Source organism: Mugil cephalus, chromosome 8 (assembly GCF_022458985.1).
Source record: "Mugil cephalus isolate CIBA_MC_2020 chromosome 8, CIBA_Mcephalus_1.1, whole genome shotgun sequence".
Lineage (NCBI taxonomy): Eukaryota > Metazoa > Chordata > Actinopteri > Mugiliformes > Mugilidae > Mugil > Mugil cephalus.
In genome coordinates, this window is record NC_061777.1 from 14,227,664 (window position 1) to 14,241,111 (window position 13,448).

Below are 13,448 nucleotides of genomic sequence, written 5' to 3' on the forward strand. Positions count from 1 at the left end.
TTTTTTCTTTGCACATTGGTACTCCTTGTTGGACTCCGTGTCCATGTAGTTGTTGTGTAAAACACTATTAGATTATGTGAAAAACATTTGGGGTCCACAATGCAAAGTAAAAAAAGAAGCTACCTGAGTAACTAGGGTTGTGACTTTGATTATATTACTTAGTTGTTTTTGCTCTCTGTCTCTTCATCCTGCTCCATCTCCCTATCTTCCTCTCTCTCCACCTCTCCCACTCAAATATAAAGAATAAAAGGATAAAAGCCAAGGTTACTTGTCTAGTTGGGACTGAAAGACAGAAAGATAACATTAATTGAGAATCTCTAACGGAACAACCTCTATCAGCTAATGTTTCCAGTTTAAAACTATTTAGAAACAAACATTGGTTGTTTCTGGTAATGTGCATGATCACTCCTAAGAAAGGAGAAATGTGCTGAAGGGGGAGAGGAGGAGGAGATGGAGATGTCTTCCCACAGGAACATAACACGAAAAACTCCATTGCATCAAATACAGAATATAAATGAATATTTTTGATACCGATGTTCCACTATGTGGACTTTGAGCATGATAAGCACGACTGTTAAAAAAAGTGTAATATGAAAACAATTGTAGTTTGATTTTTCTGTTTAATCTGGTTTCATATTCATCCAGGTGGTGGCGGTGAAGCACCTCTAGGCTGGTTTGACGACCGACATTAAAACTAAGGAAGAAGAAGAAGCCCCTCCCTCCAACATGGCGGCCTAGAGGAACGTACACGCTCGTTTGTTGACATTTATTTAAAACCTACCTTACGCTGTGTTAGTGGATTTACAGCTACTTCAACCATGTCGAGACTCATCGTTAAAAACCTCCCCAACGGGGTAAGTAGACCGCTGACATATCCACGGACAGTAACGACAGCATGTCGCTTCAGCCCACCTGAAAATAACTGTGTCTTGGTTGCAGATGAAGGAGGAGAGGTTCAGGTCGATGTTTGCTGACTTTGGGACTCTGACAGACTGCTCCCTGAAGTTTACTAAAGACGGCAAGTTCCGCAAGTTCGGCTTTGTGGGGTTTAAAACCGAGGACGACGCTACCAGAGCTCTGAGACATTTCCACAAGAGCTTCGTGGACACGTCCAGAGTCACGGTATGGCTTCAGTCGACTGAACACGAGTTTTGTTGGCGTATTCGTTTTTCCACATGTGAACCAGTGGCTGTCGTTTACTGCAGGTGGAGATGTGTAAAGCGTTTGGAGACCCCACTAAAGCGAAAGCCTGGAGTAAACACACACAGAACTCAGGCCAGGATAAACCCTCTGCTCCTCCTGACACCGAGAGCAAAAAGGTAGGAGAGCATCACATGACAGGTTCAGCCTTCTCTCTAGAGTTAAAGCAATAAAAATAAGCTCTTACTTTTCCCTTTAATACAGTGTGTTGTAGTACATTGATACTTATAATTTAGCAACTTTTATGTTTCAACATTCAGTTATTTAATGTGTTTTCTTCCACCTTTAATAAAATACTCTTTGTTTTGTGTCTCAGCAAAAGAACAAGAAAAAGGAAACCACCAGTGTCCTCGGAAATGTAAGTAAATATGTAACTTTTTTTTGGTCAAAAGTGTTATAAGAGGAAACCAAGAGTCTTTTTGTAAATATATTTAACACTGTCCGCTACATATTGTCTTGTTCATTTCTATCATTAAATTATTGTAATAACTGTTATGTATTTGCAATGTTACGACTCATTTTAAGATTTTCCAACTTGAATAAGTAATGTTTTTTTAAATAACAATTTAATGTGTTACAAAATGCTACTGGCTTTTACAAGCCACTGTTACTCGTTTTTATTATTTTCTTCTTATTATTTATTATTGTATTATCATTCTTAATATTTTATTATTTTCTTACTCATTTTTCCTTCTTTTTTTTTTATTGTTTTGAACATTTCTGGGCTGCAACCTTTGGTCACAACATCTCACAGTGTGGCACTTTCCGCAGCATTGTGCAGCGTTATTCTTGTCACAATGTAGCAGCCACAAATCAATTAGAAAATAGCGTTTTATTTATTTTATTTAGGGCTTTGTTTTTTCTTACACAGCAACCCCCTCTACATTCACTTTCTAGCGTACTTGTCCACTGTTGGTCTTAATCTTTGAGCTGCAGGGTAGAGGCCAAGTTGTGTTTACAAAGAGTTGCCAGGAATTTCTGCTAATAACTTAATCTTTGCGTGTTTCCATCCTTGTCTCGGCTCAGCTGGAAGAGGAACCAGGATTCAAGGAGTTCCTGTCAGTGCATCAGAACCGTAGCCAAGCACCGATCTGGGCGAACGACACTGATCCCGACAGTGGACAAAAGAAAACACAGAGCAAGAAGAAACCTGCTTCAGACGATTACCTCAACTTTGATTCAGACCAGTCAGAGGATGAGGAGGACGCAGGAGAATGTGATGATGAGGAAGAAGATGAAGGTTAGTCACGGATTCGTGGTGTAGGCAGATTTAAGGTCTATCGTAATGTTGATATTTCATCCTCATCTTAATTAAACAAAAATAAAAAAAATATACAGAATGAATGTAAAATGAAAGTAATGTTGTTGGTTTCAGGTTCCACTAAAGAAGCACTGAAGTCCGGCTTATCCGATATGGACTACCTGCGCTCAAAGATGGCACGAACAGAGGATGTCATGGAGGAGAGTGAAGAGAAGGAAGATGGTGGCGACGAAGAAGAGGATGATGGTCCTGTGCAACCCACAGACAGTGCCTATGAAAGCGGCGACAGAGAAAAGACCGTAACCTCAGTTTCCTCTCAGGATAAGAAGCAGAGCAAAGCAAAGAAAACTGGCAAGCAGGAGGTGATTGTTGAGATTTTACTGTTGAGTGTTGCACATCATTTGTTCATCATTTCTGACTTCTTAAAACCACATCTATTTGTTGCAGATGGAGCCAACGACAGAGTTCACAGTGAAACTGAGAGGAGCCCCGTTCAGCGTTAAAGAGGTGAGTGAGCCTCCTGAGTTCAGAGAGCAGATGTAAATGTGCCCTGAGAAGTATATTCTCTATTCAACATATCTTCTTGTCCGATGTCAACAGCAACAAATTCGAGAGTTCATGACTCCGCTGAAGCCGGCGGCTGTGAGGATTGGGAAGAATGAAAGTGGAAATAGAACAGGTACGTTAGTGAAGGCATTTAACATCATGTTTGGACAATAATCCCCTTGTATATGTTCAGTTCCCCCTGAGAAATAAATACTTTTTCTGTTGCCATTCTCCAACAGTTATAGGAACTATAAAACACTTCCTCTCTTAGTGCTGTACCTGTTTATATAAACTGTGCACAGGATCATGCATCAACTCGTGTGTTGCTGTATGTTTGTATTTCAGGTTATGTATATGTGGACCTGCACTCTGAAGAGGAGGTGAAAAAGGCCTTGACAAAGAATAAAGATTACATAGGTGAGAGATATTATGACTTCATCTTTCTCCGCCATTGTTTGTAAAAGTTATCTTGGTTAAGACACACCTTGTTCTCGTGTGTTTTCAGGGGGGCGTTACATTGAGGTCTTCCGTGTGGATGCCTCTGGGGCTAAGGGAAAGTGGGACAGAAAGGACAAAGAAATCGACAGAAACTTCACCAGGAAGCTCAAAGAGGATGAGGAGGAGGAAGATGTTTCAGAGACAGGACGGCTCTTCATCAGAAATCTTCCTTACACCTGCACAGAGGAAGAGCTTAAAGAGCTGTTTGCTAAACATGGTGAATTCTGAAAAGCCAGTACAATACGTGTTCTTATTTATTTCAAGTTTTCACTTGCAGAGATTAGAGTCTTATAATTGTACCATCTTTACAGGTCCTTTATCTGATGTGCTCTTCCCTATTGACAATCTGACCAAGAAACCTAAAGGGTTTGCTTTTGTGACATATATGATACCAGAGAACGCTGTGACAGCTCTGGCTCAGCTAGATGGTCACATATTTCAGGTATTTATCTCTGATCCTCTTGTAACATTTACTCAGTGGATGTGTGATCACGTGGTGCCATCGGTTAAAGGACGGGAAACATGATGCTTTTATTTATTGCGTGTTTTAGGGGAGAATGCTTCACCTACTTCCGTCCACAGTGAAGAAAGAACAGGCGGACTCCTCTGACGCTGGTGGCCCCGGCTCCTCATCTTACAAACGACAAAGAGATGCTAAAAATAAAACTACAAGTTCCAGGTAAATGCAGTCAGGTTAACTTATTTATGTGTGTGATGTTTTCTTTTTTCTTTTTTTTTCTTTTAAACATAAATTGCCTGCTTTTTTCTAGCTCACACAACTGGAACACGTTGTTCCTGGGTACAAGTGCAGTGGCAGATGCCATTGCTGAAAAATACAACACCACCAAAAGCCAAGTCCTGGACCACGTGAGTGACTTTGTGTCTTTTATCTCATGTCAGATGCTGTTACAACAGCACGTTACATAATTTTTTTTTTTTTTTTGCTGTCGTGTACAGGAGTCAAAGGGAAGTGTTGCAGTGAGGATGGCCCTGGGAGAAACACAGATCGTCCAGGAGACTCGACAGTTCCTACTAGACAACGGCGTCAGTCTGGATTCTTTTAGTCAGGTAAGTTTAACATAAACGCTGCTTTACGTCCCGATGAACTCTAAGAATACAGCACTTAATCCTGCTTGTGTCACTTCGTGTGCAGGCGGCCGCAGCCAGAAGCACAACTGTGATCCTGGTTAAAAACCTTCCAGCCGGAGTGACGGTATCGGAGCTCGAGGAGCTCTTCTCGCCTCATGGCTCTTTGGGCCGAGTGCTGCTGCCGCCGTCAGGGCTCAGCGCAATCGTCGAGTTCCTGGAACCAACCGAAGCAAAACGAGCCTTCACGCGACTGGCTTATAGCAAGGTGTGTGTAGCTTTTCATCAGCAGTGGTCAAATTTAAGAAAACATAACAGGTTTACTCGCTGACGTTCGGTCATTCAGAAGGCGAGATGTTTTTGTTTAGTTTACATTTAATTTAATGTAAATACGTCTTTGAGCTCTGGCGGATGCAAGAAGAAGAGGAGTAAGACACTGAGATAGACACACACTTTCAGTCACACTGCCCAGATTAATTTACAATTGAATCAGATTTTTACAGCATGCTAAAAGAATGTATTCATTCACACCGCAAAGAAACAATCAGGTCAAGTGTTTACTTGTTCATTAGGTGCTATATTGTCATCTTGATCAAAATAATTAATAATGAATCTGTGATCGGGCCCAATTGAACCAGTTTGTTTAGATTGAAGTGGTTAAATGAGGCGTTTTCCATCATTGTGCTTTGATAGTGTCCTGTAAACATACAACATTCGACTACTTTCCTCCATCTTGAATTTTTTCATTACTCCTCTACTTCTACCAAAGGCCACTAACTTGTTAATCAATGTTTTCTCTCACATCAGTTCCACCATGTCCCATTGTACCTGGAGTGGGCACCTGTCGGGGTGTTTGTGTCGACCAAACCACAGCCAGGTAGTCGCCTTCAAACGCTCATAAAACTGACAATCTTAACATTTTCTAGATGGAAATAACCAGATTGCTTATATTTGATCTGTGTTAGACAAAGAGGAGGCAGTGAAAGTGGAGAAGAAGAAGGAGGAAGAAGAAAAAGAGGAGGATGAGGAAGAGGAGGAGGAGGAGGAGGAATCTGTTCCAGGTTCAACACTGTTCATTAAGAATCTCAATTTCAGCACAACAGAGGAGAAACTACAAGAGGTAGATCAGCTCATAAAAACAACCTTTGGTTACATATGGGGACAGTTTATTAAAGGATTCAATAAACCGACGTGTAACTTTGTTTTCTTCTTTTATTGCAGACATTCTCCAAATGTGGTAAAGTCAAATCCTGCACTATCTCCAAGAAGAAAGATAAAGCAGGTACCTAAAATCAACTCCGGTCATTCATCAAATGTATATCATAAGTTTAGATATTTACAATTTGTACTTTGGATTGGAAAAAAAAAAATTTCTAGACTTGTGGAAAAATGAAACAATTTATTTGTACAGGAAAATTATTGAGATGTGTACTAAATAATCATATTTGTCTCTACTAAGAAAACCCAGTGGACCCAACGATTATATTGATGGTGTCGGTGATGAAGGCTTGATCTTTTAATTTTGTGTCTCATGATGTTTTGAATTCCAGGTAAAATGCTGTCTATGGGTTACGGTTTTGTTCAGTATCAGACAGCAGAGGCAGCACAAAAGGCCATGAGGCAGCTACAGGTATGGGCTCTGCTTTCTCACTAAAACGCTCACAGCCTTTTTCTGCGACCTGGTGTTTAGCTAATTTGTGATCCGTCTCTTGCAACCCTGCACTAGCACTGTAATTTGGATGATCACCAGTTAGAGCTGAAGATTTCTGAGAAAGCCACAAGGTAAGAATCAAATGGGTTTGTGACTTTGTCTTATAAAGATGGAGGTTCAATAATTTGATTAACAAAAAAATGTCTGGAAACTGGTTGTGAAATTAAGTGTGCCTCGGAATATAAAGCTTTTCATTAATACGATGGAGTCATGTGTGCTGGCACTACTTAACTCGGTTATTTTCCCGTCTGCAGAAATACTGAGTTGACCCGCAAGAAGAAGCAAGTTGAGAAGAAGCAGAAGGGATCCAAGATCCTTGTGCGCAATGTTCCCTTCCAAGCTACTGTGCGGGAAATTCGAGAACTCTTCTGGTAGCTGTCACGTGCACACACAGCTGTTTTTTTCTTTTTTTAATAACACTGTTTGGAGCAAAACTATTTAACACTGTAATTTCTACATTTTTTTTTCAGTACATTTGGGGAGCTGAAGTTTGTCCGTCTCCCAAAGAAAGCGGCTGGATCAGGAAATCATAGGGGATTTGGTTTCGTAGATTTCCTCACCAAACAGGATGCCAAGGTTTGGGCATGATTTCGTTAATCTGTTTTTAGGTATTTTAACAAACGGAAGGGTTTTACTGCTTAAGGATAGTAGTCTGTACAATCTATAACTTATATACTGGTTATATATAACTGTTTATGTTGTATTCCTCTGTTTTTTCCTCATAGAGAGCTTTTACTGCGCTGTGCCACAGCACCCATCTGTACGGGAGACGTCTTGTGCTAGAGTGGGCCGATGCCGAGGAAACAGTAGAATCACTCAGACGAAAAACAGCTGAACATTTTCACGGTAAAAATACACTTTTAAACAAAGCACAGAATGGGATCCATTAAAGGAAAGTAGTTTGTGTTATTAATTAAACTATTTTTTTTTTCCATATTAGTGGCTACAAAAAAGCAGCGAAAAGCAGAAGTTTTGGAAGGAATTCTGGAGACGATGGAAACTGATGACAATGTAGCGGACTGAAACCACTGAACGTTGCTCAATCCCGACCAGCGCTCCTGTGTTGATCTGTTGGAATAAGAACAAAACATGGACTAATGGTGTCTGCAAGAGGAGCAAATTATGATGAATTTATTGACAGATTTTTCAGAAGTTTTCTTGTGAATTTCTTATGTGTTTTGTATAGATTGAGAACTCAAAGAGACATGATGGGGCTGATGTCAGTTTATATAAAATTTTAAGATTTCAAAGCTATACACGTTTCTTATTGTCTCATGTTCATGTGTGATGGAGCTCAAATACCTAACATAACCCTAACAATATTAATACCAGGCAATGCTCTACCTCCACTGGTTACAAGGAAATGTTGGATTATAAACTGTATTTATTTTTAAAAAATGTATTTACAACTCTCACGGTCCCATGACGCCGCCTCCCGAATGGTTGGCATGGCAACTGGTGGTTGCCATTATGTCACATCTTGTTTCTATAGCATCACATAACTAAATAAAATTAAATATATGCAAAAAATGTTACTTGAACATGCATCAACATTATATTAACTACATGAAATGATAGAAACCACCGTTGTTTTAGCTTGGCCCAAGTCCCATTCACTAACTTGGGAGAGCGGTGGAGTTTGTGATCTTTACTGCAGCCAGCCACCAGGGGGAGCTCTACTTGCTTTGGCTTCACTTTAGATGAGCAGTTCCGCCGTCTATAATTTATACTAGCTATGGTTTATACTGTCCATATTTATACTGCCTGTGATTTATACACTTATCTGTGTATGTAGAAATATATAAATAAATAGTGTAAGAAATTATCCGTCTAAAATACAGGAAGTTAGAGTGTCTTTTGCTTTTTGAACGTACGGCTTCTGGTGGGGTCACATGATGAACAGTCGCAGTGTCATGTGACTTCTTCATGTAAACATGGCGTTCAGGCAGAGCAGAACGTCCACCTCTACGAGGTTTACATCGGTTTTAAACCTTATAGCCGCTTTGCTGGTATTTTGTTGTTTGTGTGCGTCCGTCCGAGCCGAAATCCAAACCGCTTTCATTGACAAACAAACTGGACAGCTGACTGTCCATGAAGGCTATCGAGAAGATTTTGTGGCTTGGGCGAACTTCACTGACGATATTAAAACATCAGGGTGAGTTGACGTTAATGTGTCCTTTAACTGGAGGCGCTTATTGTATTATTAGCCAAAATGGATAAAAAGGAATAGATACGTCGAGGCTTCATCATCATAATAACTGCTATTATTTTTGTAATCCGGCATCATAGCATCAGCAATAGTGACAGCGTTTGGTCGGAACAATATTCTCAAATTAAGAAATGTATTGCGTTTATAATGATGTGACAAATATGGAGTCAGTCAGTTGTTGTTTATCTGATTGTTATCGCTTCTTACCTACACAAAGGCTGGAGAAAAAAAATAGCAGAAATGAAATATGTGATAGATGTTAAAATACAGAGGCATTTACTTTTGAGGCTCCGTGCAAATTAAGGGAATAAGTACTAAAATTCAACATAAATCCTTGAATGTGATAAATAAAGATGTATTCACGGGATGAAAGAAAATAAGCAATGTGGCAACACCCATTGTTGTTGAAAGAAGAAGATAAACAAGGTTTATCTGCCACACAAGGTTACTACATTCAATAAAGATCAACAGGTTAGTTCCCAGGGAGGGCTGGTGATGGTCACACTCACGCACTGAAGTAATAAAGCTTTCAGCTGCAAGAATATAACTGCATCAACCTCATATAATGTTGACACCCTGTGGTGTTCAACTATGCAGACAAATGCGAAAAAAAAAGAAAGAAGAAGATAAAAAAGACCACAGAAAAGCAGAACCTTAGAGAATGTAAGGAAACAAAAAAAAAAAAAAAAAAAAAAACCCCCAGAAAAGAACATGTGATCTTAGACCCGTGTCTGGTTTTGTAAAAGGGAAGCTAAAAGGTTTAACTTTCATTTATATTCATTTATGTTTGGTTGTTTTATTTGAAGTCATTTATACTCGTGTCCTCTCTCCTCAGCTGGTCTTTCTTGGAGGTCACTACCAGCAGTCAGTACAATGACAGCATCCAAGCTTACGCCGCTGGAGCAGTGGAGGCTGCAGTCACATCTCCAGTCAGTTTACACCTCATTCAGTCAGAAGTCAAGATGTTTGCTTTGCATTATTATCATTATTACATCTAAAGATATGTTGTATTGTTGGTTTAGCTCATCTATAAGCACTGGATGAACACTCTGATGAATTACTGTGGGCCCTTCACGTCTCTGTCTGGTTACTGCGACCGTCTCAAGGCTTTCATCACAACCAATCTGCAGTGGGTTCAGGAGCAAATAGAGAAGCAGCCGAGCTCACCCTACTGGCACCAGGTACCTGACGAACATTTGGAGGATAAAGTCAATTCTTGGTGTGAAACAAATCAGATCTTTCATTATCTGTTTCTGCTCACCAGATACGCCTTGCACTGCTACAACTGAAAGGTCTGGAAGACGGCTACAATAATGAGCTATTGTTTCCAGAGGGGCCCATTTCCCTCAATCCATTTGGTTTCCTGTAAGTACTTCATTTATTAATTGAACATGTTTATCCACCATTCCAGTGATTATAACCAACTTCCCGCTGGCTCACATGCTTCACTGCATCTCCGTCCAACCAGACTCTTTCAGCTGGGCGGGGACCTTGAGGACCTGGAATCGGCTCTGAACAAATCCAGCCAAACCCGACCCCTTGGATCTGGTTCCTGCTCTGCTCTCATTAAGCTGCTGCCAAACAATAAAGAGCTTCTTGTGTCACATGATACCTGGAACACCTACCAGTCAATGCTGCGCATCATGAAGAAATACATCTTTGCCTTTAAAGCCTCTCCTTTAGGTATTTCACTGGTGAATGTGTGTCTCCTATTCGTCATTGCTCTCTGATGCCTGAGTATTTACATATAGGTTGACATTTTTTGGAAATACCTTCTTGTGTATAACTGCAGAGTGCATATGAAGTAACAGCCAGCAGCTGGTTAGCTTACCTTACCATGAAGACTGGAAACATTATGAACTACTTAGCCTGGTTCCATCTGAATGTGGAGCCTCAACTGGTTGCCTGTGAAAAGAAAACAATTTGCTTTTTGTAAGGATTAAACAAACACCTAGAATTTTGAATAAGCAATTACCAGATATGAAGTTTTTTTTTGCTGCTGGGCATATTCAGAATAGCATATACTACTGACTTTACCACATGTTTTACAGATACAGGAAGGCAACGCAACACATTTCCTCCAAATGTCACACTCAAATCCTTTACTTAAAAATAGGAACACGGTGTTGCAGAACTGCACTGTTAGCACTGTTAATGTTAATCTTAATACAGGTTAGTCTAACTTCAAGCCTTTTTAAGTGCTCTTATTATTTTCCCAGCCAATGATCTTCTTCCTGGAGGAACTCAGGCATTCTCATCTTACCCTGGATCCATCTTCTCTGGAGATGACTTTTATATCCTGAGCAGTGGCTTGGTGAGACCTCTCAACAAACAACAGAGCGCTAAAAATAAGCTGTTGAATGAAGGATTTATTTTATTGTTTCATGTGTTTATTACATTGCGTGTCTTTAGGTTTCACTGGAAACCACCATTGGCAACAGCAACCCTGCTCTCTGGAAGTTTGTTCAGCCCACGGGAACCGTCATGGAGTGGCTGAGGAACATTGTTGCTAATCGCCTGGCTTCCACTGCCATGGAGTGGGCAAAGATATTCAGCGAGTACAACAGCGGAACGTGAGTTTTACACATCAATCAATTTAAACTGCTTGATTAAACTGTTTGCTGTCATGTGGACTGATGATGGGTGAGAGGCAATGGAAGAAACACATTTATTATCAGGGATCACATGAGAAGTCAGTTGCGACATGGAGCTGTAACGGAGCCATCGTGCTCATCAGGAGTCTTTGCTGTGAAATGCAAAATCAGTGACTTGAACATCTGTTACATGAATTAGTTAAAGGTTCTCTGTGTGCTTTGTAGGTATAACAACCAGTGGATGATTGTGGACTATAATCACTTCACTCCAGGGAAGACGGATATTAAAGAGAAGCTCTTTGTTGTGTTGGAGCAGATTCCGTAAGTCTGTGTGCACCCAAACTTAAACAAAAACAGATGACTGATTCAGTATTTAACTGATCGCTAGAAACCCTATCAGAGACAAATCACTTTAAACGGCTGTTTCTTGTCTTGCAATGCTGCAGGGGACACGTCGTTTACCATGATAAAACTGAGGAACTGCTGAAGAAGGGGTATTGGGCTAGTTACAACATACCGTGAGTATCCTGTCTGGAATTTATACCTTCGATTACATGAGCTCCACTGTTCTCTATATAAAAACTTATATTTGTTCACATATGCTCATACGTAGGTACTATGTGGAAATATTCAATGCCAGTGGTTGCAATGAGTTGGTTGAGAAGTTCGGCCCGTGGTTCTCTCTGGACCAGAATCCCCGGGCTCAGATATTCAGGAGAAATCAGACAGATGTCACAGATGTGGACTCCATGATCCGTCTCATGAGGTAAGATCTATGTGTTGCTCAGGTTTGGTGGTGCTAGATTGTTTTTCCAAAAACAAGTTTCTTATCAGATGTGTCGGTTTGTTTCAGATATAATAACTTTAAGGAAGATCCTCTCTCCAAGTGTGAAGGCTGCAATCCACCTGAGAATGGGGAGAACGCAATCTCAGCCCGTTCAGACCTGAACGCAGCTAATGGAACGTATCCCTTTGGTGCCTTAAAACAGAGACAACATGGAGGAACCGACATGAAGGTTTTTATTTTTCGAATTCACTTTCGTACCATTATGGCTCATGTGCATCGATTTTACACCCTCAGTCTTTTCTGTATGTTGAACTCAAATGAATTTAGGAGAACATATTTTTCCTAAATTTAATGCATTGTGTGTGTTCCTGTGCAGATGACCTCCTATGAGATGTTTCGTGAGTATGGCATGATGGCAGTGAGTGGGCCAACCTGGGACCAGGTTCCACCCTTCCAGTGGAGTACTTCTCCCTACAAAGACCTTATGCACATGGGTCACCCTGACATTTGGGCTTTCAAGCCTGTAAAAGTCACCTGGACACCTTAATTGCTAAGACACTGCACATATAAGTGACATGATAAATGTAAATAGTGCCACCAGAGCTGTCTCATGTTTTGAAAAAGGGAAATACAGTGCGCATTGATTGGTTGAGGATTGGTAACAATAGTATTATTACAGTGTTCACATTATAAAGCATAGAATACTAAGAAAGTTATGAGTATGAAGCAATATGATCAAGAACCAGGAAATCTTCAACATCTGATTCACATTTGATTGTTTTGTTTTAATATCTTTTTTAAACTCTTTTTTTAAAATTTTAATTCTAATGACTGACTGAAATGCTGTATTTGGGATATGTCTGCACTTTCTTCAGAAAAATTACCAAGTATTAATGTTGATGTTGATGCAATTTGTGTTACACATGGTACGTGTTGATCATTTTTCTGATCATTTTTGTGCAATTCTGACTTGTTTTAATCTATTTTTAAATATTTGATCAATAAACATTGCCCTGACCCTTTCCTAGTTTTGGTAAATGTGTGTATTATTGTTCATACTTAAAAATTGTTTTACCAATAACCAATAAAGGTTAAACTGGTCTAGTACTCATAAACAGCTGCTCACAGAAGAGCAAGAAAGGTGGCTATTAAGCACAGGTTGCCCACCATCAGTTGTGTTGAGATCTTCATATAGTGTAAGCCAGAACCCAATAAATTAAGTGTCTTGGAACTTTTAGCCCCGTTTTTTCAAACTTCCCCATGAACCTGATCAGTCTTCATGGCCTGCAGTTTTTCACTTCTACCTGAATAGACAATGCTCCAACAACCTATCTTCCTCTTATGTTCTCAAACTGTCATGTAACATCATTAGCTATATCTTGTATCTGTGTCATAATCAGATTCTACGTGTTTTCTTTAGTCAGCCTGTATGTATCTACGACAGATGTATGTTTATCTAATTTCTCCAGTCTTCTCTGTCTCTGCCCAGCTGGCCTTAGTCAGATGGGTGCGTCTATATGACCTGTGTTGTGCTCAAAGTTTGTTCCTGTTAAAAG

General features: G+C 40.1%; 2 protein-coding genes across 2 annotated transcripts; both read left to right on the forward strand.

The window, feature by feature from the left end:
• Window positions 1-713: 713 nt before the first annotated feature.
• On the forward strand, window positions 714-7,555 carry rbm19 (RNA binding motif protein 19). The gene is made up of 24 exons (XM_047592502.1): window positions 714-854; window positions 940-1,122; window positions 1,206-1,319; window positions 1,517-1,558; window positions 2,227-2,440; window positions 2,576-2,823; window positions 2,909-2,968; window positions 3,062-3,140; window positions 3,353-3,424; window positions 3,513-3,722; window positions 3,817-3,947; window positions 4,057-4,184; window positions 4,276-4,372; window positions 4,463-4,573; window positions 4,659-4,859; window positions 5,399-5,468; window positions 5,557-5,711; window positions 5,813-5,873; window positions 6,142-6,221; window positions 6,318-6,373; window positions 6,557-6,673; window positions 6,773-6,878; window positions 7,028-7,148; window positions 7,243-7,555. The coding sequence occupies exons 1-24, from the start codon at window positions 819-821 to the stop codon at window positions 7,323-7,325; spliced, it is 2,775 nt and encodes a 924-aa protein (XP_047448458.1). The 5' UTR covers window positions 714-818; the 3' UTR covers window positions 7,326-7,555.
• Window positions 7,556-8,218: 663 nt separating this feature from the next.
• plbd2 (phospholipase B domain containing 2) lies at window positions 8,219-12,919 on the forward strand. Its single transcript, XM_047592503.1, has 12 exons — window positions 8,219-8,457; window positions 9,347-9,440; window positions 9,534-9,692; window positions 9,776-9,876; window positions 9,980-10,194; window positions 10,731-10,825; window positions 10,924-11,084; window positions 11,331-11,426; window positions 11,552-11,623; window positions 11,719-11,871; window positions 11,959-12,121; window positions 12,269-12,919. The coding sequence occupies exons 1-12, from the start codon at window positions 8,237-8,239 to the stop codon at window positions 12,437-12,439; spliced, it is 1,701 nt and encodes a 566-aa protein (XP_047448459.1). The 5' UTR covers window positions 8,219-8,236; the 3' UTR covers window positions 12,440-12,919.
• The last annotated feature ends 529 nt before the right edge of the window (window positions 12,920-13,448 follow it).